Source organism: Paramisgurnus dabryanus, chromosome 14 (assembly GCF_030506205.2).
Source record: "Paramisgurnus dabryanus chromosome 14, PD_genome_1.1, whole genome shotgun sequence".
NCBI lineage: Eukaryota > Metazoa > Chordata > Actinopteri > Cypriniformes > Cobitidae > Paramisgurnus > Paramisgurnus dabryanus.
In genome coordinates, this window is record NC_133350.1 from 26,798,055 (window position 1) to 26,824,749 (window position 26,695).

The 26,695-nt window shown below is 38.9% G+C and overlaps 1 protein-coding gene across 2 annotated transcripts in view; it reads left to right on the top strand.

Annotated features, from left to right (window-relative positions):
- Positions 1-26,695, top strand: part of arid3a (AT-rich interactive domain 3A) — a 44,498-nt gene that overhangs the window by 9,786 nt on the left and 8,017 nt on the right. For both annotated transcript variants that reach the window (XM_065241793.2, XM_065241792.2), the window contains exons 2-4: positions 4,121-4,602; positions 4,900-5,182; positions 26,300-26,372. In XM_065241793.2, coding sequence (XP_065097865.1) covers positions 4,298-4,602; positions 4,900-5,182; positions 26,300-26,372 — 661 coding nt within the window. In that variant the 5' untranslated portion in view covers positions 4,121-4,297. The remainder of the gene's footprint in view (positions 1-4,120; positions 4,603-4,899; positions 5,183-26,299; positions 26,373-26,695) is intronic.

Below are 26,695 nucleotides of genomic sequence, written 5' to 3' on the forward strand. Positions count from 1 at the left end.
AGCCCTGTAACGTCTTTGCGTCAGTTTATTGTTTAAAATTGTTCCTAGGTTTCACACATGACCTTTTGACGTGATTGTGTAAGGTCGCGTGGGCACGTCACACTACTAGTGCAAGACGAGAAGTACTTATTTTTATAATTTATAAAAAAATGACGATCTTTTCGTAAGATAAGACCCTTATGCCTCGGTTCGGATCGTTTAGTGGCCGTTGAAGCTGCATTGAAACTGGAAACTGTTGAGATCCACTAAACTCAATTTATATGGAGAAAAATCCTGGAATGTTCCCTAAAAAAAGCTTAATTTCTTCTCGACTAAAGTAAGTAAGACAAACATCTTGGATGACCTGGGGGTAAATACATTTTCTGGATTTTTTATAATAATTGAGTATTCCTTTTAATAGTCATGTAGCTGTTTTGTAATAATGCTGATCCAGGGTCTGTCCCCTATGTACTTGAATATCGAGCTTGTTGCCTTGGAAACGGTTTATTTAACTAGTACACATCAGAGATTAAAACTCTGAACTTACCCGAGATGCCACATTCAGCAATAGCTAAAATAACACAAAGACTTCTTGGTAACATCATTTATAAGTGACAGCTGATCTCTTGTAACCAGTTTGATTTGTGTTATTAATAGATGTCAGCGAGTCTTTACTCATGTGGTACACTGCATACTCTAAATTGTAACTTCCCAAACAAGGTGTTGGTTTCTATATATCAAATCAGAAATGTAAGGCCACACATTTGATATTTTAATAACTCACCTTGACATCTCAAAAGTGGCATGAAAAATGTCACCAGACCAGAATACCTAAGTTTCAGTAAATCAGATGCCATGTTAAATGTATGTTTAGATCAGGATAAAGTCTGAGTAAATCTATGAAGTCACATGCAATAGGATTTTTTCCTCAGGGTCACATTTCAAAAGAAATCCCTATTTGTTCGTTTCTCTATTACGCCTTCATTGTGATGTATCGTGTTCCAGCAGGTCGTGATTAAATAATAGATATTCTGAACCAGTTTAGGCTCATTTGATTGAATGTGTGCGTTTTTCGGACACCTATAGGGAATCTGTATGTCGGCCAGCGTGAGTCTCATTATCAGTGTGGAATTAGACCCTTAGCGTTCCCTTTATCTCCTCTGTGTTTGCTCAGACTTCACAATCCCTCCATTTCTGCGGGTTAACCCATAAACCCCCTGCAGTTTCATTGTATGCCCTCATCGTGCTGAGCGATGAAATGTTTTATAACCTGCTTTACAGCCACAGGCATGAAATGCACATTGTGAACGAAATAGATGGGATGTGATATAATAGCAGTCGAATGGTAGGGGTTTTAGGACATGATGTTAATAGGCTAGAGAGAGGGGTGAGTGAGGGCAAAAGCAATGCTTATATATAGTTATATATACTTTTATCACAACAAATAAAGCCCCCAAAAAGCAGCAGGCACAGTGCTTAGTGAACATGTAAAGTTATGCAGTCCGTGAGATGTGCCTGTGTTTTAAACGCCATCTGAAAAAAAATAAAATGATGATCAAGTCTTTGTTGTAGTTGTACACTCCTGAAGAGATGATCTGATTATTATAATTAATGAAGCGTCTCTTCCAGTGTAGACTCATGTCATGATGCCTGTGTTTACAGGTGCAGTGAACAGAATAAGGTGGGTCATGATGGATGGTAGATAGCATATGTTGATGGTATATGCAAATGTTTGTAAGAGATCATTTCCACATACTAAAAGACAACGCTGTCTCCTTTATAATAAGTCAGGTAATGAAGGACGTGCTGTGCATGTGTCACTTTATGAATGATGGGTTTTCATTAAATGGGATTACTGCTGTTATTTTTTTAGCAATGTTTTTATTCTATCATAGTTCATCTGGTTCATCTTTTATATCGGTTCAACAATAAGGGTTTTTTTTGCTACTCCGGTTGGGCAAGTACTTCATATCTCACTGCCAACATTCTGACTGGCTCTGAAGTTTTTATGTTTTTGTTCTGCAGAATACTTTAGATGGTCTTGATAGCAAAGTAGTTTTACTAAACATTCAGATTTCTAGGAAAACACATGTCTAGGACACCTAGATTTCGCACAAAGATGTTTGCACAAGATGCGGATGTTTCAGGCTACAATGGTAATGTTAACCAAATAGATCATTTGATATGTTCATCTTGACCTAAAAACATTTTATTTGTCTATATATCATTATTATTTGCTTACAACCACATTTAAGAGTTTCGTTTATTGAACTGAGTGACCTATGAAGTCATTCTGTAATGCTATGTTTTCTAAACAAAATAAGTCCATTAAATGACATTTAATGTAAAATTTTGCTATATGTGGAACAGCAGATTGGTAGCTGAGATTTGGTTAGTGCTTTATTAGATACATTTTGCATTTCTTTCTTATCTAGCAGCATTAGAGTGTATGAAAGCATGTATGGTCAGTTGTTTAAGTGACTCTCTGATACTTCAATAGTGGCAGTTGAATATTCATTGTTGACAGATTTCCTTGAATTCCCTGTTGTTGAGTCCTGATCTGTGTTGCTCACAGTGCGTTCACTCACTCACTCGCTCACTCACAAACGCTCGCTTACTCACTCTGACCCTTTCTCTCTCGCTTTCTCACACACTCACACACACTTACACATTTACCCTGTCTCTCACACTCACTCACCCACTCACTTACACACTCTTTCTCACTCCCTCACTCACTCACTCTCTCACTCACTCATTCTTACTCACTCTCTTTCTCACTCTCGCTCACTCTCTTTCTCACTCTCGCTCACTCAAATACTCTCTCGCCCACTCACTCTTTCTCACTCACTCACTCACTCACTCACTCACACTTTCTTTCACTCACTCACTCACTCACTCACTCTCTGTTACTCTCTCTCTCTCTCTCTCTCTCTCTCTCTCTCTCTCTCTCTCTCTCTCTCTCTCTCTCTCTCTCTCGCACACACTCTTTCTCACTTACTCACTCCCTTACTCACACACACTTTGACTCACTCACTCACACACACTTTCACATACACTCACACACTTTCACTCACTCACTCACTCACTCACTCACTCACTCACTCACTCACACACACACTTTCACTCACTAACTCTCTCTAGCTAACTCAAACACTTTCCTGCTCACTCTTGCTCGCTCACACACTTTCTTTCACTCACTCCCACACTCACTCTCTTTTACTCACTCTCTGTTTCTTTCTCACTCACTCTGTCTCTCTCGTTCACTCAAACACTCTCGCACACTCTCACTCTCTCTCTCACGCCCACACTCACTCTCTCTCTCGCGCCCACGCTCACTCTCTCTCGCGCCCACGCTCACTCTCTCTCTCGCGCCCACGCTCACTCTCTCTCTCTCGCGCCCACGCTCTCTCTCTTTTACTCACTCTCTGTTTCTATCTCACTCACTCTGTCTCTCTCGTTCACTCAAACACTCTCGCCCACTCTCACTCTCTCTCTCGCGCCCGCGCTCACTCTCTCTCTTGCGCCCGCGCTCTCGCGCCCGCGCTCACTCTCTATCTCGCGCCCGCGATCACTCTCTATCTCGCACCCGCGCTCACTCTCTCTCTCGCGCCCGCGCTCACTCTCTCTCTCGCGCTAATCACACTTTCTCTTTCTCTTTCTTTTTCACTCACTGTCTCTCGCTCACTCAAACACTCGCTCGCTCGCTCACTCACTCTCACTCACTCAGACTTTTGTTTCACTCACTCACAAACTCGGTCTTTCTTACTCACTCTTCCTCTCTTTTTCACTCACTCTCTCTCGCTCACTCAAACACTCGCTCGCTCACTCACTCACTCTCACTCACTCAGACTTTTGTTTCACTCACTCACACACTCGGTCTCTCTTACTCACTCTCCCTCTCTTTTTCACTCACTCTCTCTCGCTCACTCAAACACTCTCGCTCACTCACTCACACTTTTTCACTCACTCACTCACTCGCTCTCTCTTACTCACCCTCCCTCTCTTTCTCACTCAATCACTCTCGCTCACCAACACACGCTCGCTCACACTCACTCACTTCACTCTACTCACTTACACTTACACACACTCACTCACACATTTCCTCTGGCTCTTTCTCACACATCATTTCTCTTGTTCACAGGTAGGCCCTGTGTGGGGGTCGTCCTCCCACTTAAAGTAAAGTAGAAGACCAACCATTCCGGCTTGTTATAAAAGCCCCGCCCCTCTGGATCAAGTCTACAGAAAGTGGTCCAGCCTGTCTTCCGCAGTGGGGGGAAGTGAAGGGGGCAGAATCCTAGCGCGTCCTGTTTCTCAGGCAATGAAGCTGCAGGCGGTGATGGAGAACCTGCACAGACAGCAGAGAGCCAAACTGCTGATGGAGCAAGCGGGGCAGTCAAACGGCCCCGCCCCTTCGGGGGAGGAGCTAAAACTGAACTCCACTTCCGATGCGGAGCAAGCTCAAATGGCAGCACTGGCTGCAATGCGCGCGGTAGCCGCTGGACTTCAAAGGGCCGACAGCCCCATGTCTGATCGCAGCAGTGGAGGAGAGGATGATGAGGAAGATGATGATGATGAAGACGAGCAATACAATCATATGATGGGGTCTGAGGAGGAAGAGCAAATGTGAGTGGGCCATCGCATGCACATGAGTTAAACACACACTTAACTTGAATGACACAACACAAAAGTCATGACCGTTTGTAATGATTTTACAAAGTATTTGACTCATGTTAAGAAAACAATAAGACCATAGGAAAGGCCCAAAATATCATAACAACCACTGTAATGTCTGGCTGAATGTGAGAGGAACCACATAGCAACACTCTAAATGCCACATAAACCACATGTTTTTCATAGCAATTAGCTTTGTTTAGTCAAGCACTTCAATAACAATCATCTCTATCTCATGTCAATGTGCAGAAAGCAGAAATGGGATGAAGATGATTTCGAGGGCGAGATGGAGGAGGACTACGACGACGATCTGGGCGACGAAGGGTTACCGTCGGGTCGTGATGCCCTCACCCCCGGCAGAGGTATTCTTCTCTTACCCCACCGCCAAATGCACCCATCGTCTCAGCTGCTGAAAGCCAGAGCCGGCTCTGAAACCGAACCACGTGCGCTGGTGCACTCCGCTCATTCGTCCCACGGGCCGCCTCATGGGCAGGATCACGCAGATTGGACCTATGAGGAGCAGTTCAGACAGGTAGGCACTGTGGGTGATTTTACAATATTACTGTAACTCAGATGATAGAGCATTGGGTTAGGAGTGCAAAATATCATCCCTCCTATGGAACACAAATTGTGATGTCATACTTGTCTGTGTACACATATGGGTCAAATAAACTATGGTATACTTTCAAGGCAGTACATTTAAAAACAGACTATACTCCGAGGTTCCGAATCATCAAATTCTTGACTTTTGCACAGCTAACGCAATGCTCTACCAAGTAAGCTACATGAACATGGATTTGAAAACAGCAATGTGAGGAACCTAGACCAAATGGGACTTGGAAGAAAGGTTATGAAAGCAGAACCCCAGAAGTAATTGATATACAACCCGAGACTCTTATGTCTCTTAGCTACAGCCCACCTCTCTGGAACGTCATGTTCTTAACAGGTGCAACACGATGAAGTGTCAAGCAACAAGGACACATCTCATTTATATTAAAGTACATTGTTGACGGCTCTTTAATAGCTGGAGGTCGTCAAGTTGCTGTACTGTTGTTTTTAGGTTATTTTAATAATCTGAGTCTTTTTTTGTGACTGGTAAGTTGTGCAAGTGACACAATTTGCATAGAAAGATAAAGACAAAATTTAGTTTTTTGGAATGTACATTTTCTACATTTAGTGCTGATCTCAAGCCAGTCAGTAAGACTGTAGGCATTGCTCTTGCTATTTGCTAAGCCTGCACCATATATTGCATAGTTGCATTCCAAACATACATAATCTATAGCTATGTGACGGATAAGCTGTGGTTTAGCCACTCGTATGCGCAGGCTGCAGCTTGTTGTGATGTTACATGCTCGTAACTTGAAATGAAATGGGTTCAGGGCTTAAATACTAGCTGTTTCTAAATAGTGCCAAAGGCAAACGCAAAAAAAAGAGGAAAAATCACATGCAGCATATTTAGTTTTTTGTCACATTTGAACAATGAAGAAGAACTGTTACTTTAGTCGATGTGTCCTTCAGTTAAGTTTTTGTTCCTCGCAAAATGAGACAGCTGGTAGCTTCGGTCTGCTGCTATCATAATGTCGTCTGTCAGTCAGCTGCAGTGGCGAGGCTACATATGGGCCAGGGTGGCATTGACGGCTGGCCCACCCAGTCAGAAGAGACACAAAATATTTAAGCAAAAATGTGCCGTTTTTGGGTGTGTCCTTTAAAATGCAAATGAGCTGATGAAAAGCAAACACTGATCGCAATGATGGTGGTTTGTTGAAATTGAAACACAACTGTGCTGTCAATATTTTTTTCTCTGGACTAAATGGCAGTGATTAAGGGCAATATTATTGTAATTGGCCTTGCTACTTATGTCACAAAACAGGCGAAATCTGAACAACCTAATTTTTCACATGGCTTGCAAAGTAGGCTTACCAAAACTAAGTTAGTGGGTTTGATCTTTTTTACATTTTCTATTTTGATAGAAGCACTGGGGACCCATTTTTGGCACTTAAACATGGAAAAAGACAGATTTTTACACTATGATCCCTTTAAAGGTGGGTTGCATGATCTTTGAAAACCAATGTTGACATTTGAAATCACCCAAACAAACACGCCCCTACCCCAATAGAATCTGGACCTTCTTTTGATAGACCTGCCCCACACATACGCAACCCAAGCAACGTTGTTGGTTAGTAGACACGTCCCTTACTGCTGATTGGCTACAAGTGTGTTTTGGTAGTGGGACTGACTCCCTTTTTCGCAAAAATCATGCACCCCGCATTTAATAATAATTGCTCAAATAAACATAATTCAGAAATGAATATTTATTTATATACATATTTTCTGAGAATTTTTTCGGATAAATTCGTATGAAGTTAAAGGATTAGTCCATTTCCTTAAAAAAATCCAGATAATTTACTCACCACCATGTCATCCAAAATGTCATCTCATTTTAATGGACTTTAATGGGCCCCAACACTTAACTCAACTTAACTCATATTTTTATTTTTCTTATCAAAAATGACAATCGGTTTGCTAGATAAGACCCTTATGCCTCGTTTGGGATCATTTAGAGTCCTTTGAAACTCTGTTGAAAAAAACTGTTAAGTGTTGAGTTAAGTGTTATGTGTTTGGTTCCATTAAAGTCCATTAAAATGAGAAAAATCCTGGAATACTTTCCTCAAAAAACATAATTTCTTTTCGACTGAAAAAAAGACATCAACATTTTGGATGACATGGTGGTGAGAAAATGATCTGGATTTTTTTTTTAAAGAAAATTGACTAATCCTTTAATAGTGCAAAAACGTACGATTATCATAAGAAAAAAAATTACGAAACCTCCACCCCTATTCCCAATGTCACAGGGGTCAAGGCAAATGTTAAAATGTGGTCTTATGAATTAAAGGTCCCATGTAGTGCGCAATATAACAAGTGTTCATGTTTTACGTATAAAAACGCTGTATTTTTCACACAGTTTACCCTTTCTGTATACCGCTGTTTTTCACTGTCCTAAAAACAGGCTGATGTTTTTCTTGTCCTATGAAGTCCCTCCTTCAGAAATATGTAACGAGGCCTGATTGTTTAGCTTGTTTAGTGTGTTTTGATACGACCGCAGCTTAGCTTGCCGTTAGCTTAGCTGGCAACTGACGTATTCCTGTGGGCGGAGTTTAGTCAAAAAACTGTTCTACTGACGTCATTAAAGCAGGAAGTAGAGGACTGTAGTCCAAACCTGCCGTTCACTGTAGGCTTTGAAAGGCGAATTCTGTTAAAGAAAATATATCGCCTAACAATTAACTTTGAGCTTTATCATTTTACAGGTATTATTTATGCTCAAACATCAACATTACACACTAACTAGGGTTTAAAAAATGGGATCATGAAGAACGTGACCTTTTAATACGAATAAGCCACCTTGTAAAATGCGTACGAATTGCCATAAGATAGTGTTGGTCATATATATTTCTTAAAGTCTTCCAGTCGAGCAAATTTTTTGTTGCAGCTGCTCAGAAAAGATTTGAGTAGTCGTTTATATATCTCTATTTTTATATGGGTTTTGAACAGCATAAGGGTCTTTACATTACACCAGACATTTCATTAAAGCTTAAGTGTTCCCTTAAGGTAACTCAAACCAAATTTTTGCTTTATATGTGCTGTTTTATTTTTTAATCATGTTTGATCTGGACAATTTGTACCCAAAAACAAGGATCAGGGTTAAATCATGAGAACACAATCATGTGATTGGTCTATGTCGAGCGTGTGAGGCGTTTGCAGGTGTTTGCGACTGTTAGTTCACAGAAATGTTATAGGGGCTCGAGTGTTCAGTTTGAAGCTCTATCTTTATATCAAGTCGTCGCCAGAAAGTGTGAGCAGTTACATAATCAAGACGTGCAGCACCCTATGTGTGTTTAGATGATATTATGCAATCATAAAGAGGCACTTGAATGGTTGTATAATGTATACTTTACCCCCCACCCCTGACAATACAAACATCAAAACTGAAGGATACACCCAGTTTTGACAACATACTAATGTTTTTATGCTGCATACTATTGGTTCAAGTTTAATTGTTGACACATCACATTTGTTTGTTCAGTAACCGTGGTGTTTTAGATCAAGTGAACACTACTGTGGAAGGGGTTAAGGCCCGCTGGTTTATTTTTGGGCAGGTGGGTGGGGGCAGTGTGGAATGTGCCTGAGGGAAAGTGATAATCTGGACCCTGGCAGAAAAGTCTATAGATCATCATAGCTGGAGCAGTTCCAAAGTCTGCCCAGTTTTTTTTACGAATTAAATAAATTTCTCAAGTGAAAATTCACATTTAAACTTAAACTTGGAACTTTTTAAATTTAAGGATTAAAACTTTTTAAGGGCTCTGCCGACCAGCCGTCCCTCCTAAACGACTATAAATAGAGGTGAAATAAACGCAGGGTCTGTTTATGCGATTGTTTGATGCAGATATTAATTAATCGTGTATTAAGGCGCGCTGCCAAACTGCTATCTGTGCCTGCCATAAAGTTGAATAGAATAAAGAAACAGATTTATATACTGGTATCAAAAGCGACACGCTCTAATCATTCGCACAATGAGGAAGGGGATTATTTCCGTTGTCCGTTTCCTGCCAAGTTTTCGGGTTTTATTCATACGGCTCGATTTGATTTGCCTTTTCTTTTCTTGAATGCATCCTTTTGTAAATGAGATTAGTCAAATCAATCTTAAAAGAGACTAAATATGCCTGTTTTTTTGGGGCAATGCAAATATCTTTTCTTTCACCCGGTCATCCGCCCTTCTATAACTAAATTAGGTATAAATGTTTTTAGTTTCAGTTTGCTAGGTGACCAGCATTTTGTAGTCTATACCAGGTATTTATTCAGGGCAAATAAACAGTCAGTATTTAAAATAAAGGTCAACGATCCAAGAGATACAAATGTAGCAAACAGTGCTTGAAGATTTTAACGTATCTAACAACAGCATCGAATATACAGGTAAACATTTAATTGAAACAAAAAATACAAAGTTAAAGGAATATTCCATTTTCTTAAAAGAAAAATCCAGATAATTTACTCACCACCATGTCATCCAAAATGTTGATGTCTTTCTTTGTTCAGTCGAGAAGAAATTATGTTTTTTGAGGAAAACATTGCAGGATTTTTCTTTTTTTAATGGACTTTAATAGACATCAACAATTAACACTTAACTCAACACGTAACATTTTTTTTCAACGGAGTTTCAAAGGACTATAAACGATCCCAAACAAGGCATAAGGGTCTCATCTAGCGAAACGATTGTCATTTTTGACAATAAAAATAACAAATATGCTCTTTTAAACCACAACTTTTCGTGTAGGTCCGGTCCAGCGCGACCTAACGTAAATGCGTAGTGACGTAGGGAGGTCACGTGTTACATATATAAAACGCACATTTGCGGACCATTGTAAACAATAAACTGACACAAAGACATTAATTAGTATCAGTTGACATACAACAACGTAGAAACGGTCCTCTTTCAACACACTTGTAAACACAGGGGCGGAGTTTCGCATTCGTCCTCTGTGACCTCTTGACGTATTGCGTGGGGTCACGCTGGCGCATCACGACCTGATCTGGACGAGAAGTTGTGCTTTAAAAGTATATATTTGTTATTTTTATTGTCAAAAATGACAATCGTTTTGCTAGATAAGACCCTTATGCCTCGTTTGGGATCGTTTAGAGTCCTTTGAAACTCCGTTGAAAAAAACTGTTAAGTGTTGAGTTAAGTATTAAATGTTGGGCTCTATTAAAGTCCATTAAAATGAGAAAAATCCTGCAATGTTTTCCTCAAAAAACATAATTTCTTCTCGACTGAACAAAGAAAGACATCAACATTTTGGATGACATGGTGGTGAGTAAATTATCTGGATTTTTCTTTTAAGAAATTGAATATTCCTTTAAATACAAAATGATAATGTGTTCACTGCGTAGTTCGATAAAATACATTTGAACTGTTTTGCTGGCATGGTTTGACACTAATACTTAAAATAAAAGAAAATTGCTGTCAGGCGTCAGTCAGTTTATTTAGTATTCAGTATAATTACTTGTTTTTTCAGCATTGTTTTTGTACAGAAATACTAGTATTGCACACATCCCTATATAGGTCCACGTATATATGTGTGTTTATGTTTCCCCTGTTTTAGTGGTTTGCCGTAACTTCCTCTTCATGTTAACCGACATAGTGCCCACCACTTAGTATTGGAAATAGTTTTGGTTTACACTTGATTTTTTTATGTCACTGTTACAGCGTAATTACACATTTAATTATGGAGTAATAATGATTACGGTTGGCGTTTTTTGCCTTTTTGTGATTTTAGCACGTAGAGATCATTGCTAAAAATGTAAACACATTAACACCCAGAATTAAATTTTAATTAATTGGAAAATGCAGATTTTGTAAATTTCGATCTGTATACAAACCTGCCGATTTATCTGTATCAACTTGAGTTTAATTCTTTGTAATTAAACCCGACTCTTGGCATGAACATAGCCATAGAAACTTGGCAACGAAAAGAAAAAACCTGCCAGTCTGCTTGCCTTGCAACTGTTAACAGACTACAGTTGGGCCCTGTTTACACCTAATATTAGTATGTGTCTCGAATGCTGTTTTCACTCATGACTGGATTTTAAAGGGAGGGTATCTGGTTTCATGACTTTATTACTCAACATGTCACGTGTACAGCGTTTTTGTGCTTTATCAACCGTCAGTAACGCCGTTTCTTTCACATATACTTGAATTGCGATCTAACCGCAGATGCAATGTTTTGTGTGCAATTCTCTGTTATGTTAGTTAAGCGTCTGGATTAAAGGGAACTAATCTGTGTCACTGCGTGCTGATCAGGCATACTGAAAATATGCATATACACCCAATTTCAGATGACTATTTTTTCTTCTTTGTTGGATGATTAGGCGTTCCTTTACATTTGTCCATAAATGCTCATGCTTGCATGCCTCCGAATGTATTTTATAATATTAGCGCTTTGAGGTAACTTTATTGCTCGTGGTTTAAGGGAACCTCCAACCTTTTCGCACATCTCCAATGGTATTTGGGTTTGAGGGTTTACTTTCACTTCATGTATTCATAGAACTTGCCCGGCGCACATCTATCATACATTATGAAATCGTGTCACGATAAGGATCATATATAAGGGGGGGTATTTCTGCTTTTGCATCTCTGTAAAATGTTACATGTTCGTTCCTTCGATGCAAACTTCCTGAAGTAAAGGGAAGCAGAAGTGTCCTTTGATGTCTCGGCTGTAAACGGGAGCAGGAGGGCAAATGGAGCCCAGATGGACAGTAAAGAAAAGAGCTCTTTAAAAATTCATCACACCCTCTACAGTCAGTTGCCATTTAGTGGTTTTAACATTAAACATTGATTTGCACACAGCAAAGACGGTGGGGGTGACCATTAAAGGCACAGTGTTGGAGTGATGCTTGGCCACAAATTTACCTTTTCATACATATATTAGTAGGTGGTTTGTTTTCGCAACATGAATTCCCGCTATCGGTTTCTGAGGCACTGTACAATACAAAAAAACAAACTACATAGGCCTACATGTAAAAAAAATTTAATCGTTGTCATCTATGACGTTCAGTTATATTGTACCTTTTTGCAGATTTTCAATTTTTGTGAATTACGTTCGTAGTTGCAGATGAAGTTTTTTGCGTCTCTCTTTGTTTAAACAAATAACATTTTCCGAACCCATGATGCACAACACATTAGTGTCTTATTTGCCTTACTCATAGATTTGTTTTCACTATGACATGTTATCAGTCGGATGTTTTATTCACTCCTGAAATTAAGTCATGAAAGGATTTGATGAATTTGCAAGTGTACCGACCCATGTCATTACAAAACACATCAAAGAGACATCTGGCCTTTCTTCTGAAACTGGCTACTAAAATAAAATGTAGATTATTTGTTTCTCGGTTTAATTTGGATGTAGGCTTGTCACGATAGCTAGTTTTCATAAGTCGGTTAATTGCCCCAGAAATAATGGAGATAATCAATATAATTGTCTTTTTAAGACTGATTATATAATGACAATAAAATAGCATCATAATGCAAGTACATTCTTTCCAACTTTAAATTTTTAAGAATATTAAGACATTAAAATTGGAATGCAAGAAAATAATATAAAACATACATAACATAAAAGGTATAGTACCAGTCATTGGTTAAGCTGCATTTCAATTTTAAACCACAAATAGTCATTGTTCAGTGCAAATCCCAGCACCATGCAACATTGCACACAGTCATTTTTAAAATAGCTTTGTTAAAACATGGCTTTACTATGATGCTAATGGCTAAAATGCTACTGAAATAAATGATTTATTCAATTTACTCAATTTTTTAAGATAAGTGGTTGCAATCAATTTATTTAAGCTACATTTAAACAAAAGTTTTTTATTTTACTTTACTAATCTTTTTTGTTTACATGTAGCTTAAATAAATTGATTGCAACCACTTACCTTAAAAAATTGATTAAATTGCATATTTTTTTCAGTGCACACGTAAACACTATGGCTTTTTCTGAGGTCATGTTCATTAATGGTGCGATAAGTCGATAAAATAATTATTGTGACAGGCCTTCTTGGATGTAGGTATTAATCATGTATTAAGGCATTTTAAAATGTTTAATTTGCAGGATTTCAATCCAAACGTGAAGCGAATCTTTTCAATTTGGCAAAAATGCATGTAGGCATGATGCGGAAATTATACATTTACTAGCAGTGCAGCTTTTAATTTCCAAAATAATGCTGTGTACAGAAGAAGGAATGCAGCATTTTTGATGCAGGCACTAGCAGCAAGGGCATTGCGATGACGTCGATCCCCATATATGGTAAAGACAATGACTGTGGAAAATGATAGACGATCACTCACGTGGGTTTAATGTTCGCTAAGGCGAAAATTAATTTTGCAAATGAGTTTCCATCTCACATTATTTGCATAAGTCAAAAACCACCTCAAGCGAGCATAAAACGTTTTTGACAAACTAAGGTCTTTTTATTCGAAATTTGACTTTCCATCACTCGTTTCTGTTGCGATACTTCGAAATGTGCTTAAAATCATGGTGATTGAAACATGGCTATTGGTATGAAAAGTGACATGTTTTAATCGTTTGCACAAAGAAGGGATTTGCCGTCTGTTGCAGGCCAAGTCTGTGGTTTTACTTCACTGACCTTGATTTGGCTTTATTTTTCCGTTTTGTAAGATCTAATGCATCCTTTTGCAAATGAGATGTAGTCAAATGCTGGATTTTGAGAAGCCTGATGCTAAAAGCCTAGAGATTTTTGTCTGTATGCAAATCTCCCTTGCAGGGCTGGCAGGTGCTAAAGGATTTTATCAAGATATCTGCTCAGAGACGAGATCAAGAAGTCTAATACGTTTAATAAAACCTTTGTTTTAACTTCATAAATCTAAAATGGTAGTTGTCAATTCGCTGTACGATCTCATTAACCTCCTAAGACCAGAGCTTTTGGTCTTTTTTATTTCTTCCAGCTGTTTTGGGGTTATATATATATTATAAATATAATAATCAAATATTTTTCTTTGAACATGAAGTGGACATCCAGGTCTGAGGAGGTTAATTATAGTTGTTTGAACCGCTCCCAAACTATCACTGCTTTGCTTTGAAAACATCGTAAACAAATGTTGAATTAATTTGTTAAATTCGCCATGCACCGTGGCTTTTGTTGTTATAGCACAAGCTGTTGTTTGTGTCTCCAGGTTGGACTTTGTGTTTAAACAAAGTGTCCTGACCTTGAGATGGAAAGCATATCAGTGCCTCATTTGCTTAATTTACAGATTTGTTTTCTCTATGACCTATTATCATTCATCTGTTTAATTTACTTCAGTCTTGGGACACGAACGCAGTGTCATTAAATTGACTGAGACACTGCGATTTGTCTTCTTTATGTAGACGTGACATCATGTGTCAGTATTTCGAATCCGACAGACATCCCCCATAGGCACACTGCCATTCAAACAGCTGGAATTGCACAGATGACTCGCTCATGTCCGAACAGGAAAACTAGCCTGCTTTAGATATTCCTGTCGTAGCTGGATGCCATCCAGACATTGCGAATGTCAGCCAGAACGTTGTAGAAACCAAGCCAGGCATCCTTAAACGCACAAGAATGTAAACAAAGATGGACGAAAAACTTAGCCTAGCCCACATCGTATGAAAGCACACTCTCGTCCTCACTCGGTTGTTAATGCTTTACGTTGCTTGTAAAAACAGGCACTCGTGTTCGGACACACCTTCATTGTGACACAAGAGGGAGGGTTGTGGGAAGATCAAGGGTTGAAGGTCGTGTGTTTGTCCACGTTCTAATGATGGACGTGGACGGGATTGGAGACAGGAAGCTGGAATGGATCAGGGTGCAGTAAATGACTGGATGTTTTACAATACCACACGTAACATGATACATAGGAGATGGTACCTCCCTTAAGCTCCTCTCTGTTTCTGTCCATGTGCCTCTCTCAAATGTAAAGTCAATTGTGTCACCTGTATAGCTCATTGTCTGGACAGATGTTTGCGTTAGATTTGAAAAAGTTAGGTCCAGGTCCGGATTAACACAATGTAGTGCCCTAGGATGATGACAACATTTGAAGTCCCCCACCCATATTTTAAAGGTCTAGTCATTCAAGCAGGGCTCCAGACTTACTTTTTGTACTAGGATGACTGTATCCCCTCACTGAAAATGTTAGCAGCCCAAGCAGAAATTTTAGGGGCACACCTTACATCAGCCTGCAATGCAATTATTCACATTTACTACTACTTTGATAATAAATAGACTCCCCCTCCAAAATGCCGTCCTTGGCATCTGCCCATTTCGCCCATGCTTAACTCCATCCACCACTGCACACTTGTGTGATCGCGATCTACTTGTCTTTTAACATGTAATGCAACTAGAAGAAATAAAAATTTGGAAATGACCCAGGGCACTTGCATTATCTATTGGCACTTTTCCATTGCATAGTACCCCAGGGGTTGGGTCGGGTCAGCTTACTTTTGGGGCCTTTTCCAGTGGGTACAGTACGTAGTACTTGATACTTTTTTTACTACCACCTCGGTTGGGTTTCCAAGTGAGCTGAGCTGACACTAAAACGTGAGGTGAAAACACTGTAGATCACTGATTGGTCTGAGAGAATCGTGGCGAGCGCAATAGAGACAGCGCGCAGTTATGCAAATTTGAAAACCACGCCCACCGGGGGGACAACAATCCAACCGTCTCCATTGACTTTGTATTGCGAGAGGCCGCCTCCTTGTCATTTCTGGCTTATAACAAAAAATTGAATAATGCCTAAAAGTTGCTGTGTGACAATATGTACAGCTAACAAGCCAAAAAACACAGAAATAAGTTTTTATAAGCTGTCGAGCCGTAAAACCCAGCTTTTAAGGAGAAAAAAGTGGATCGCCGACTACGTTTCCCCCTAGTGGGTGCAGTTCTATGAAAAGTTGCCCGTTTCCACTTTTGTGTCTTTAAACGCTCGTTTTTGCGGTCGACAGCTTATAAAAACTTTTTCTAGGTTTTTTGGCTTGTTAGCTGTACACCTTGTCACACAGCAGCTTTTAAGTATTATTCTGTTTTTAAGTTTAATCTGTAAATACATTTTTATAAGCTGTCGACCCCAAAAATGAGCGTTTAAAGACACAAAAGTGGAAACAGGCAACTAGTACTCATATTAGTAGAACTGCGTCCACTAGGGGGAAACGTAGTCGGCGATCCACTTTTTTTCTCCTTAAAAGCTGGGTTTTACGGCTCGACAGCTTATAAAAATGTATTTCTGGGTTCTTTGGCTTGTTAGCTGTACATATTGTCACACAGCAGCTTTTAGGCATTATTCTGTTTTTTTGTTATAATCCAGAAATGACAAGGAGGCAGCCTCTCGCAATACTAAGTCAATGGAGACGGTTGGATTGTTTCCCCCCCGGTGGGCGTGGTTTTCAGGTTATGACACGCTGCGCTCTGTCTTTATGCTAACCTCAAGATTAGCTTTACCTTCGTGCGTGCGCTTTCTCAAGCAAACCTATTGTCATATGTGCGTTGTTGTAAATTCCCAAACTCCGTTTTAGCGGTAAAAAACATCCACAGGTTGAGAATCAGGAACACCATACCAATGTTTTCCGTGCAGTTTGTGGTGGCACATCCGCCACACGCAATTTAGCATGTATGCACAGCATTTTCACAACTTAGCGAAGTGCTAGTGATAAACACGATGTGCAAACATCTATTTGTGGTGGTCAATTTTGATTTTGTGCCGGACTGACAAAGAAATGTATTAAATGTATGGGAAACGCTGCACTTCAATGATGCTCGCTTCCATTTTTTGTATGATGTCACAGCAGTAGGCAGCACAAATATAAAGCCACGCCTATAATCCCTCCCACTCTGAAGTGCTACTAAACTCAATGTAAAAGCTAACCAAGCCAAAATGAGGTGAGCTGATACGTCCTGACCCGTGAGGTACTATGCAATGAAAAAGCGCCATATGGATAATCTGGGCCTGCATGAGTCTCATCTTGTGCTCGTTTCACTGTGGTGTAAACAAATGAATAATTTTATTTCTAAATGAGTAGTCAAAAGTTAGGCAAATGGCCAAGAATGGGATTGGTTGATAATCGTTGGCATTGAACCGCCTGACCTGCATTACATGCTGTAGTGTTTTTATGTAAATTAAGCATTTGATTAAACAATTTTTGTTGGACATATAGCCAAAACAGGCCGAGTTTGATTCCCCTCTCAAGGTCCTTTACTAGTCGTTCCACTCTTTAACCCTGTCCTGTCCTGACTTCCATATAGACACTGTTCTGTCTAATAAACATTTTCTGAACAAAAACTTTCATTGTGATGATGATGATGATGGGGTTTTGTGGGCGATCGCTAAAGTCTGGGCGCTAAAGTCTTGCACAGCCCATTTTCTGGATATTCTGATCTGTAGATATGTTCATTGTAAGGATTTATTTCATCCATTTTATTGCTGTTGTGTGCTGTCCACTCCAAACTGTTTATTTGCCCAAATGATGTGGGATGAGAGAAACATTTGTATTAAAAAAACTTCTGTGGTTATGGAGTTTACACAACTATTTGAATGATCAAGTTAGTGCACAAGAGTTTCGACTTCAGAGTTTGGGTTTCTAAAATCCATTCTTCATTCCCTGCAGGTGTTTCTCAGAGGGTGTGGTTTGGTTAGGGAGGGGGTGAGCCCCCCCCCCCACACCCCCGTCGTCCCCCGAGCTTCTCTCAGTATTACAGATAGCAAAGTCCCTCTCAATGCAAACCATTCAAATGAGTAACATTCAACAGGCGTCTTAATAAGAGATTGTTGTAATGTGTTTTTTTCGTGGTTACTGCATTTTTATTTCCGGTCCCTTCACCCTATTGTCATTCTGTCTGCCTCTCGAGGTGATTGGCAGGTGTGATGGGCCGGTGTGTCGTTTGGAGACCTATAGCTCACGTGTCATCGAAACACAATGTCAGAGCGTCTCGATGTCTGTATGGTATCCAATGTAGCTTTTATTTATTCCCTCATTCCTGAAGACCCTTGAAGAGATGTATAGCTGACCCACAAAAGCATTTCACACATTTATTTTGTTACATTTAACTTGGTTACTTGCGTCACGTCTGTTATGTAACAGGTTTCGTGACTGTAATTATTTATGAATCCCTTTCTTGCAGTGTGCAGGATTATTTGCATAAAGCCATTAAATAGTTTCTTGACATGTTGACGAAACCTGTTTGAAGTTGCTACCAAGCTGAGACAGAGAAAATAGACGGATATATCGGCGGATAGGTCTACTTTAGCGCTGGTCCAAATTACTCTCTAAACGCACCACCGAATTTCCATCAAGACAAAGTTAAAAATTAGTTAAAAGTTAAACATCTAACCGACTCAAGAGTTTGTCTGTGGTGAGTGATACTTTTCTCCACCCAGCATTTGAAGTTTAAAATCAGATGGTTCTCCCTCCACCCGCTTCAAACAGATAAACAGATGTGTTTTCTTGGTAGTAAGGGAGGGGGCTCAGGGCGTTTTAACAGAATTTGGGGCGAAAAGGATCTACAGCTGTCCATTGCTGAGAGCAGGGGCCCCTGAGATTCAGGCTTTTAAGAGGCTGGTTCCTCTTTATCTTCCTGTCTAGAGTTTATACCTTAAAGTGAAAAATTTCTTCATTAAACAGGCTTTGTGTCGCAAAACAGGTTTTTATTCAGAACCGGTTTCATAAAAAAAATCACATTTATGCCTTTGACAGATGCTTAATCCAAAGCAATTTAGGTTTCTTTATCAAACAGGCTTTGTGTCGCTACAACACTGGTTTTTATTCAGAACCGGTTTAATTAAATAAAATCACATTTATGCATTTGACAGATGCTTAATCCAAACAATTAAGACGTTTCTTCATAAAACAGGCTTTGTGTCGTTACAAAACTGGTTTTTATTTAGACCCGGTTTCATTAAAATAATCACAATCATGCATTTGACAGATGCTTAATCCAAAGCAATTTACAGGGCATTCAAGGAATTCCTTCTTTTATAAGGAGTATACTCCTTGATAAAGGTACAATAGATGTTCAATGGGATAGTACCCTTTGAATAGGTCTTATTATGTACCATTTACATAAGCCTTTCTGTAAAATCCAGGTTAAAGTCTCAATCAAATTATGAGATTAGGAGCATCAAAGTTTGATTTTAGTCATTGGTTTTTGACATGAACTTACTCAGTCGGTATTAAATATATCATGGTTATATTTTCACAGAATGTGCTTTACATTATATAGGATGGTTTTATGTAGATAACAACTTTTTAAATAATGTATTGCCCCAGTGCTACACTGTAAAAAAAATCAGTAGAAATTACAGTGTTATTGCAGCTGGGTTGCCGGTAATTTACCGTAGATTTACATTTATGTTATTTACTGGCAAGAGTTTGTTCAAAGTTAAATAAATTTTAAATATTAACAAGTCTTTATCGTTACAGAATAAAACTATACAATAACAGCCTCATGCAAAGCATTCTGGGAACCAGAAATCATCATCAACCGTTTTTTGCTTCAGATTTTGTTTTCCAGAATGTTTTGCTTGATGCTGTTTTTTAGTTTACTCTGTAAAGACAAAGACTTGTAAATGTTTAATTTTCATTTAACTTTGAACAAAATGTTGCCAGTAAACACAAATTTAAATCTACGGTAAATTACCGGCAACCCAGCTGCAATTTCTACTGAATTTTTTTACAGTGTAGCTTTCGTGACTTAATTTTTGAGTGTATGGCTTTAAGTGATGTGGGTCCTGCTTTTATGAAATTATTTGATGTGCCCCGCACCACTGTAAAAAGCCATTTAAAACCATTAAAAAGACATACTAGGAATTGTAAAACAGGCTTTATTTCAGCATAAAACTGCTTGGAAACAGCTATTAGATTGCATCCATGTAAACTGGCAACAATATACTCTTATGAACCATAGTAACCAGCATGGTCATATTAATAACAAGATTGGATAAACATTTACAAAGCATGGATGGACATTAAAACAAGAAGTCTGGTGGTGGCGGCCTAATGCTGTGTTTACACCAACCGCGGTAGAGGCGTGAAGCACAAGTGATTTCAATGTTAAGTCAATGTGAAGACGCGTTTCCGCCGCATTCGAATGGTGCTTTTTGTGTTTAACGCGAATTGCCGGCTGACGCCCGAGTTGAAAAATTTGAACTTTGGCAGAATTTCGCACCGCGTTAACCAAATTAACCACCTGCTGTGGTGGCAGCCCCGCCCGGAGTCACTCATTCAACCAACGCTTGATATTGTCCGTAAGCAGTCACCCGGAGCCATACGACACAAGTTCTTATTTCTATAGAGACAGGAATAAAAAGGACCTCGCTTGGAAGAGTGTCAGTGAGGACATTGGGCAACCTGCTAAGTTGTAATACACATTTCACTTTTGAGTCACGTGACGTTTATCGACCCACGCCGTTTATTTTCCCCCATAGTAAGGTTACCAAATACAAACCGGTATTGCACAATCAACATCAGTCATCTTGCAAACAGACAACCGCATAGCACTTGCCCCTCCCACAAGAAGCGGATTTTGCCTCTGATGTGCGTCAAATGCTTGCTTTTTCTGCGCATCTACTCCACGCTACATGCGTTCAAACTGTTCAAGCTGCAAACTAGGCGCGGAAGACACGATTTTGACGCCTGAAACGCAGTTGGTGTAAACGCACCATAAGACTTTTGCACAGTACTGTATATTCCCAAATATTTAATATTTGCGCTTTTCTAAGCGGATTTAAAAGAGGAACTATATTGTATGGCGTAATAGCACTTTTGGGAGTACTTCGACTCGGCGCAGTAACACTCTCCCTCTCCCATTATGAGAGGGAGAAGGGGAGTGGATTTTTCAGGCAAGTTGAAGTACTCCCAAAAGTGCTGTTCCGCCATACAATATAGTTCCTCTTTTAAATCCGCTTAGAAAAGCACTACGTTTTATTTTGTAGCACCGTTTCATTTTGTTTGATACCATTGAATGAATGGGGCTAAGCTAAATGCTATCGAAGTGTAGCAGCGCGCCCCAGCGCTTACGTGCACGCACTAAGATGATAGAGGGATGTATCAACTCTTCTTAGTTAAGGTAAAAACATATTTTAATATTGAAAATGAGTAGACTATTCCTTTAATGACCCAAAAGTGACAATTTCTTTACCCAACCCGAACCGCGGGTTATGAGACGACCTGCATTGCTAGTATGCGTGTTCGCTGGAAGGGAACTAATGATGTTTTATGCTGCTAACACAATGGTCTAGCAACTTATTTTTATAACACAGGATCTGTTACTTGTTAAATCTGTAACTGTGTTTCCGCTAATGTAACTAAACAATACCCGACCGGCGTGTCGAAATTATAGTCATTATGAGACCTGTAATTATGAAATTGAAAAGGATGCCAACGTTTTTTTTTTTTACAGCTAAATGACACTCAAGTCTGACGACATGAAAAACTGAATTGAATCTTCACGTGGCTGTCTTATGAATCTGTAGCACCACGGCAAAAGAAGTAGTTGACCAAATTGTGAGCTTGCGATAATTTAATTGAAAGCTGTAACATAGGACTAGTCGCCGCAAAATAACATGACAATGAATTGACAACGTGTCTGTCTGTTGAGTTTTCTTTAAAGTACCAGAAGAAACGTTCATCTGATTCTAAACCATCATTACATTTGAGATCTGTAAAAATAAAAAGTTATCCAGTGTTTATAATCAATGGGTGGTTTGAAACACTAAAAGGACGTGCACAGTGGAATTGTGGGTAAAAACAGAAACAAGGAGGCCCTGATGGAGTACGAGGAAGTCATTTAAGAGATTTATAGCTTGGCAGGCCTCAAAAACGCATACATCCTGTAATTAACCCTCTGTTGGCCTCCAGCGCTACCACTCCTCTCCTATGAAAACCTCCCCCTTCAAGACATCTCTTCCTCGCTCTCTCTCTCTCTCTCTCTCTCTCTCTCTCTCTCTCTCTCTCTCTCTCTCTCTCTCTCTCTCTCTCTCTCTCTCTCTCTCTCGTGTGTGTGCTGCTAATGAAAGCTCAGCAACAAGGGAGGAAAGTGAGAACGAGATGAGGAGTTTATCACTCCCGGTTGCTTAGCTACCTGTTGTTTCCGGTTACGTTTGATTTAATAGCTTGACCTTTCTATTACGTAAAGTGGCACCTGTTGTCATCCTCAGGTATTCTTACGTTTGTTGTTTATTTTTCCTATTTAAAACTTGACTCTTCTGTAGTTACATCGTTTACTAAGACCCACGGAAAATTTAAAGTTGCGATTTTCTAGGAGAGCCCAAAATATAAACTAATTGCTTATGGTTTATTCGTCCCAGAAATAGGAAATGTCAAGCACATTGCATTGTGGGATTTATTATCAATATTTACATTTTTATGCATTTAACAGATGCTTTCATCCAAAGCGACTTATAAAGTTTACTTTTTTTATCAGTATGTGTTGTCCCATGACCTTTTGCGCTGCTAACGCAATGCTTTACCACTGAGCTATACAGGAGCAATGCATACTTGTTATGCATTAAAGGGATAGTTCACCCAAAAATGAAAATTCGGTCATCATTTACTCACTCTCATGTTGTTACATGCGATAAGGATCTACAGTTGTCCATTGCTGAGAGCAGGGTCCCTTGAGATTTAGGCTTTTAAGAGGCTGGTTCCTCTTTATCTTCCTGTCTAGAGTTTATACCTTAAAGTGAAACATTTCTTCATAAAACAGGCTTTGTGTCGCTACAAAACAGTTTTTTATTCAGAACCGGTTTCATTAAATAATTCACATTTATGCATTTGACAGATGCATTCAAAACCTTCATTCTTTCATAAGTATACTCATAGAAAAAGGTACAATAGATGTTCGCTGGATAGTACCCCTTGAATAGGTCCTATTATGGACCATTTAGGTACAGCCTTTCTATGAAATCCAGGTTAAAGTCTCAATCACATTATGAGATTATAAGCTACAAAGTTTTATTTCAGTCCTTGAGTTTTGACATATTTTGACATGACCTTAGTCAGTCAGTATTTAAATATATCATGGTTATATTTACACAGACCGTGCTTTACATTATGTAGTATGGTTTTATGTTGATAACAGTAAATCACACAACAAAATGACTTTAGTTGTGTTTTCACAGACAGGGTAGCATTGTTGTTACACACCTGTATAAATGTCTTTGTTTTGATGAACACGAAGGAAGATATTTTGAGGAATGTTTGTAGCCAAACCATTCATGAGCCCCATTCACTTGCATAGTATTATTTTTTCCTACTATGGAAGTGAATGAGTCTCATGATCAGTTTGGTTCCAAACATTCCTCAAGATATCTTCCTTCGTGTTTTGAGTTCCAGTCTTACTGTAGTATCTGAACAGTTTCATAGTTTCATATTGCCACGTAATCTACTGGGGGGGGGGGGGGTTGGAGGGCAAAAAAAGAGGAAGTTTACATTACATGAGAGGCAGCGCAAACCAGCTACAAATATTTAAATCACCTTTAACAAAAGAAAATTTACTGTATACATGATTATCAGTCATGTGACCTTATACGTCATTCCAGTTGCTGGCCGCCATCTTGAGTACCTACCGAGTACTGTCTATAGCTAGCTTGCTATGATTTACAGCATATTTTCCACCACGTATCTTATTTTCTTGTTTTTAGTTTGTATATTCTATGCATTAGATTCATATAGCCATAAATATGATGCATTTACATGCCATGTCATAGAAAAATGAGCCCATGTGTCTCGTGTCTTAGTTATCTCCACTGTTATTTTATAATCAAAAACAGCTAACATGAAAAAACTGTAAATATATGATTAACATAACAATACAAACTTACTTTATTCGAGCGCAGCTCCACAGTCCGCGATTTCATTTATATACAGTGTGGTATTTTTGCACCTCGATCATGCTCCTTATCACCTTTTCCAAAACACTCTCAACGCAAAAAAAGTGGCGACGATCCACAATGGAGATTATATCTAACCTCTGGAGAGGTTTCTCAGCGGCTCTGTGAGAGGCTAGCCGGCTCGCTATGCTACCAAAACAAAACAGATTTGCGACATTTTACTGACGCAAGTTAAATCCTTGTAATCGTTTCGTGATTGGTTACTACCCCATCAATCAAAACTTTGCTGGAAAGGCTTTATTTAGGCTTCATTGAATCAAAAGCGTAGGTGCGCAAAATGACACCTTGCTTACCCAATGTGCGCTTCCAGGACATTTTAAGTTATCAAACCTTATCTGATTGGACAAAACAGAAAAATAATGCGGAATATTTATCAGAACAGTCTAACGAAGCAGAAAGAGATACATTTTAATTGATTGTGAAACTTGATCGTAAGCGCGCATGTAAACAAAGGAGGGTCTAGCAGGATTTTCCCCTATTTTCGTTGATTTGGATTAAAATGTGGGATGCATTTTGAAGAGTGGACCCTTACGTTGCAATGTACGCTGAAGTTTTTTGCATATTTCTGAAATGATTAGGGCTGGTTTTTTCAATTAATCGTTTTTTTACATGGTCTATTCAAAATCGATTCTCAAAGAGCAGAATCAATTTTTTTCTTTCGTATTTAGTTCCGCAAACATTGAATGTAAGATTAAAGTTAATCTAATTACATTCATTCATTCAGTGCTTAAAATGGCGGTTTCAGGTGCTTCATCGACGTTGATGCCACCTTCACATAAAAAGTCAGAAGTATGGAAGCATTTTAGATTTCGCGAGCAAGACGACGATGATAGTGTTCTGGCTTTAATTTCTTTTTATTATTTACCCATTTCTAAACTGCTGTTCACTGTTCTTTTCTATTAATAGAGTATTTGTATTAAATCTATATTCATTGAGTTGAATTGAGAATCAAGTATAAAAACCAACCTGAGAACCGGAATTGAAAATTGAACCGAGAATCGAATCGATTTGATAGCTTGTGAACCAAAATCGAATTGATCTTGAACATCTGAATCGATACCCAGCACTAGAAATGATCAGAACCCTATGGCAAGAAATGTGACTACCGACATTTATATTAATAAGCGGTCTGTCTGCATTTCATTTAACCCTTTACACTTCAGTGTATTGATGGCAAAACAAGCTCAGAACATGAATCTTGAGTGTTTTAGATTTCAAATAATACAAAGTTTATGATTCATGATTGAATATTTGATGTAAAACAAAGTACAGAAACCCACAGACTGACGTATCGATCTTGCCGAATCAGGTACTCAAGATGGCGGCAGACGAGTTTGAGAAGTGAGTTATCATTAACTACAACATGACTCATGACTCAACACATGAATGAACACATTAACTAATACTGAAAAACGTGTCATGTTTGACTTGATGACTCTTCATTCATTTATAATTAGTAAATGCTTACTATTAGTTTATGTTTAACTTCCTAAGACCCGGGTTTTGGTTTGTCTCCTTTTCAGATTTCTACCAGCTATTTTGGGGTTAGGAAGAACCAATAAATATAATAACCAAATTGTTTTCTAAGAACATTAAGCAGTGTATTTGTCCATGTTTGTGTACAACAGGTTACAGTTACACAGAATTAAGTATTAAGGTGCAAACATAAAAAAATTTGGACATCCAAGTCTTAGGAGGTTAAGTAAAATTACATTTATGTCTCAGTTCATCATTATGATTCATGGACCCTTATTATAAAGTGTAACCAAATTAAGATATGAACATAAACTACACTTTTTAGATAGTTTTGTGCACTTGCTATCTATACATCGCACCCGATTCGGTATTTTATAGTCATTGAATCGAGTCAGATTCCTGCTATTTGGTGAAAAATTCCTTGCCTTCCCTGGTCGCCAGGATAATCGTAATGTTAATATTTAAGACACATCAAATTATGGCACAAATTTCTCTTCTGGATTTTCTTCTTCTGTAGAGCCCACGCTTGTCTTCTCGTCAGTTAGTGCATTCCATTGCACAGCAACTTTTCAGTATTCATCCTAAACAAAAGAAATCCCTCGCTTCTTAATCTGCAGTTAACGGCAGATAACGCTCTCTTGCCCTCCACGCCCTGAGTACGTGAAAACATCACATTAACATATTTTCTGTTTTTTTTTTCACTTGCAGCTCTATGAACTGGACAGCGACCCAAAGAGGAAGGAGTTCTTGGATGATCTGTTTAGCTTTATGCAAAAAAGAGGTATACATACTTTTTCTGCTGGAAAATATTTTTCAATGATATCATGAAGAAGAGCCAGACTCTCACACTAACATCAACTCATCTTTTACGTCACCACAGCGATTTGTGTATTTATATAAACAACAATAGGGTTAATTTTTCCATATATCTATGTGTCATGGTAAAGCACCGATCTGACTCATGCATGCACACGTGTGTTAAACGTGGGAGTGTGAACATATGTCATCGTGATTCGGCCTTGGAGCTGTGTCACCCCAAATTCAACTAACATGCTGTCTGACATCTGTTAAACCATCCCATGTTTAATCAATTATTGAACTTGC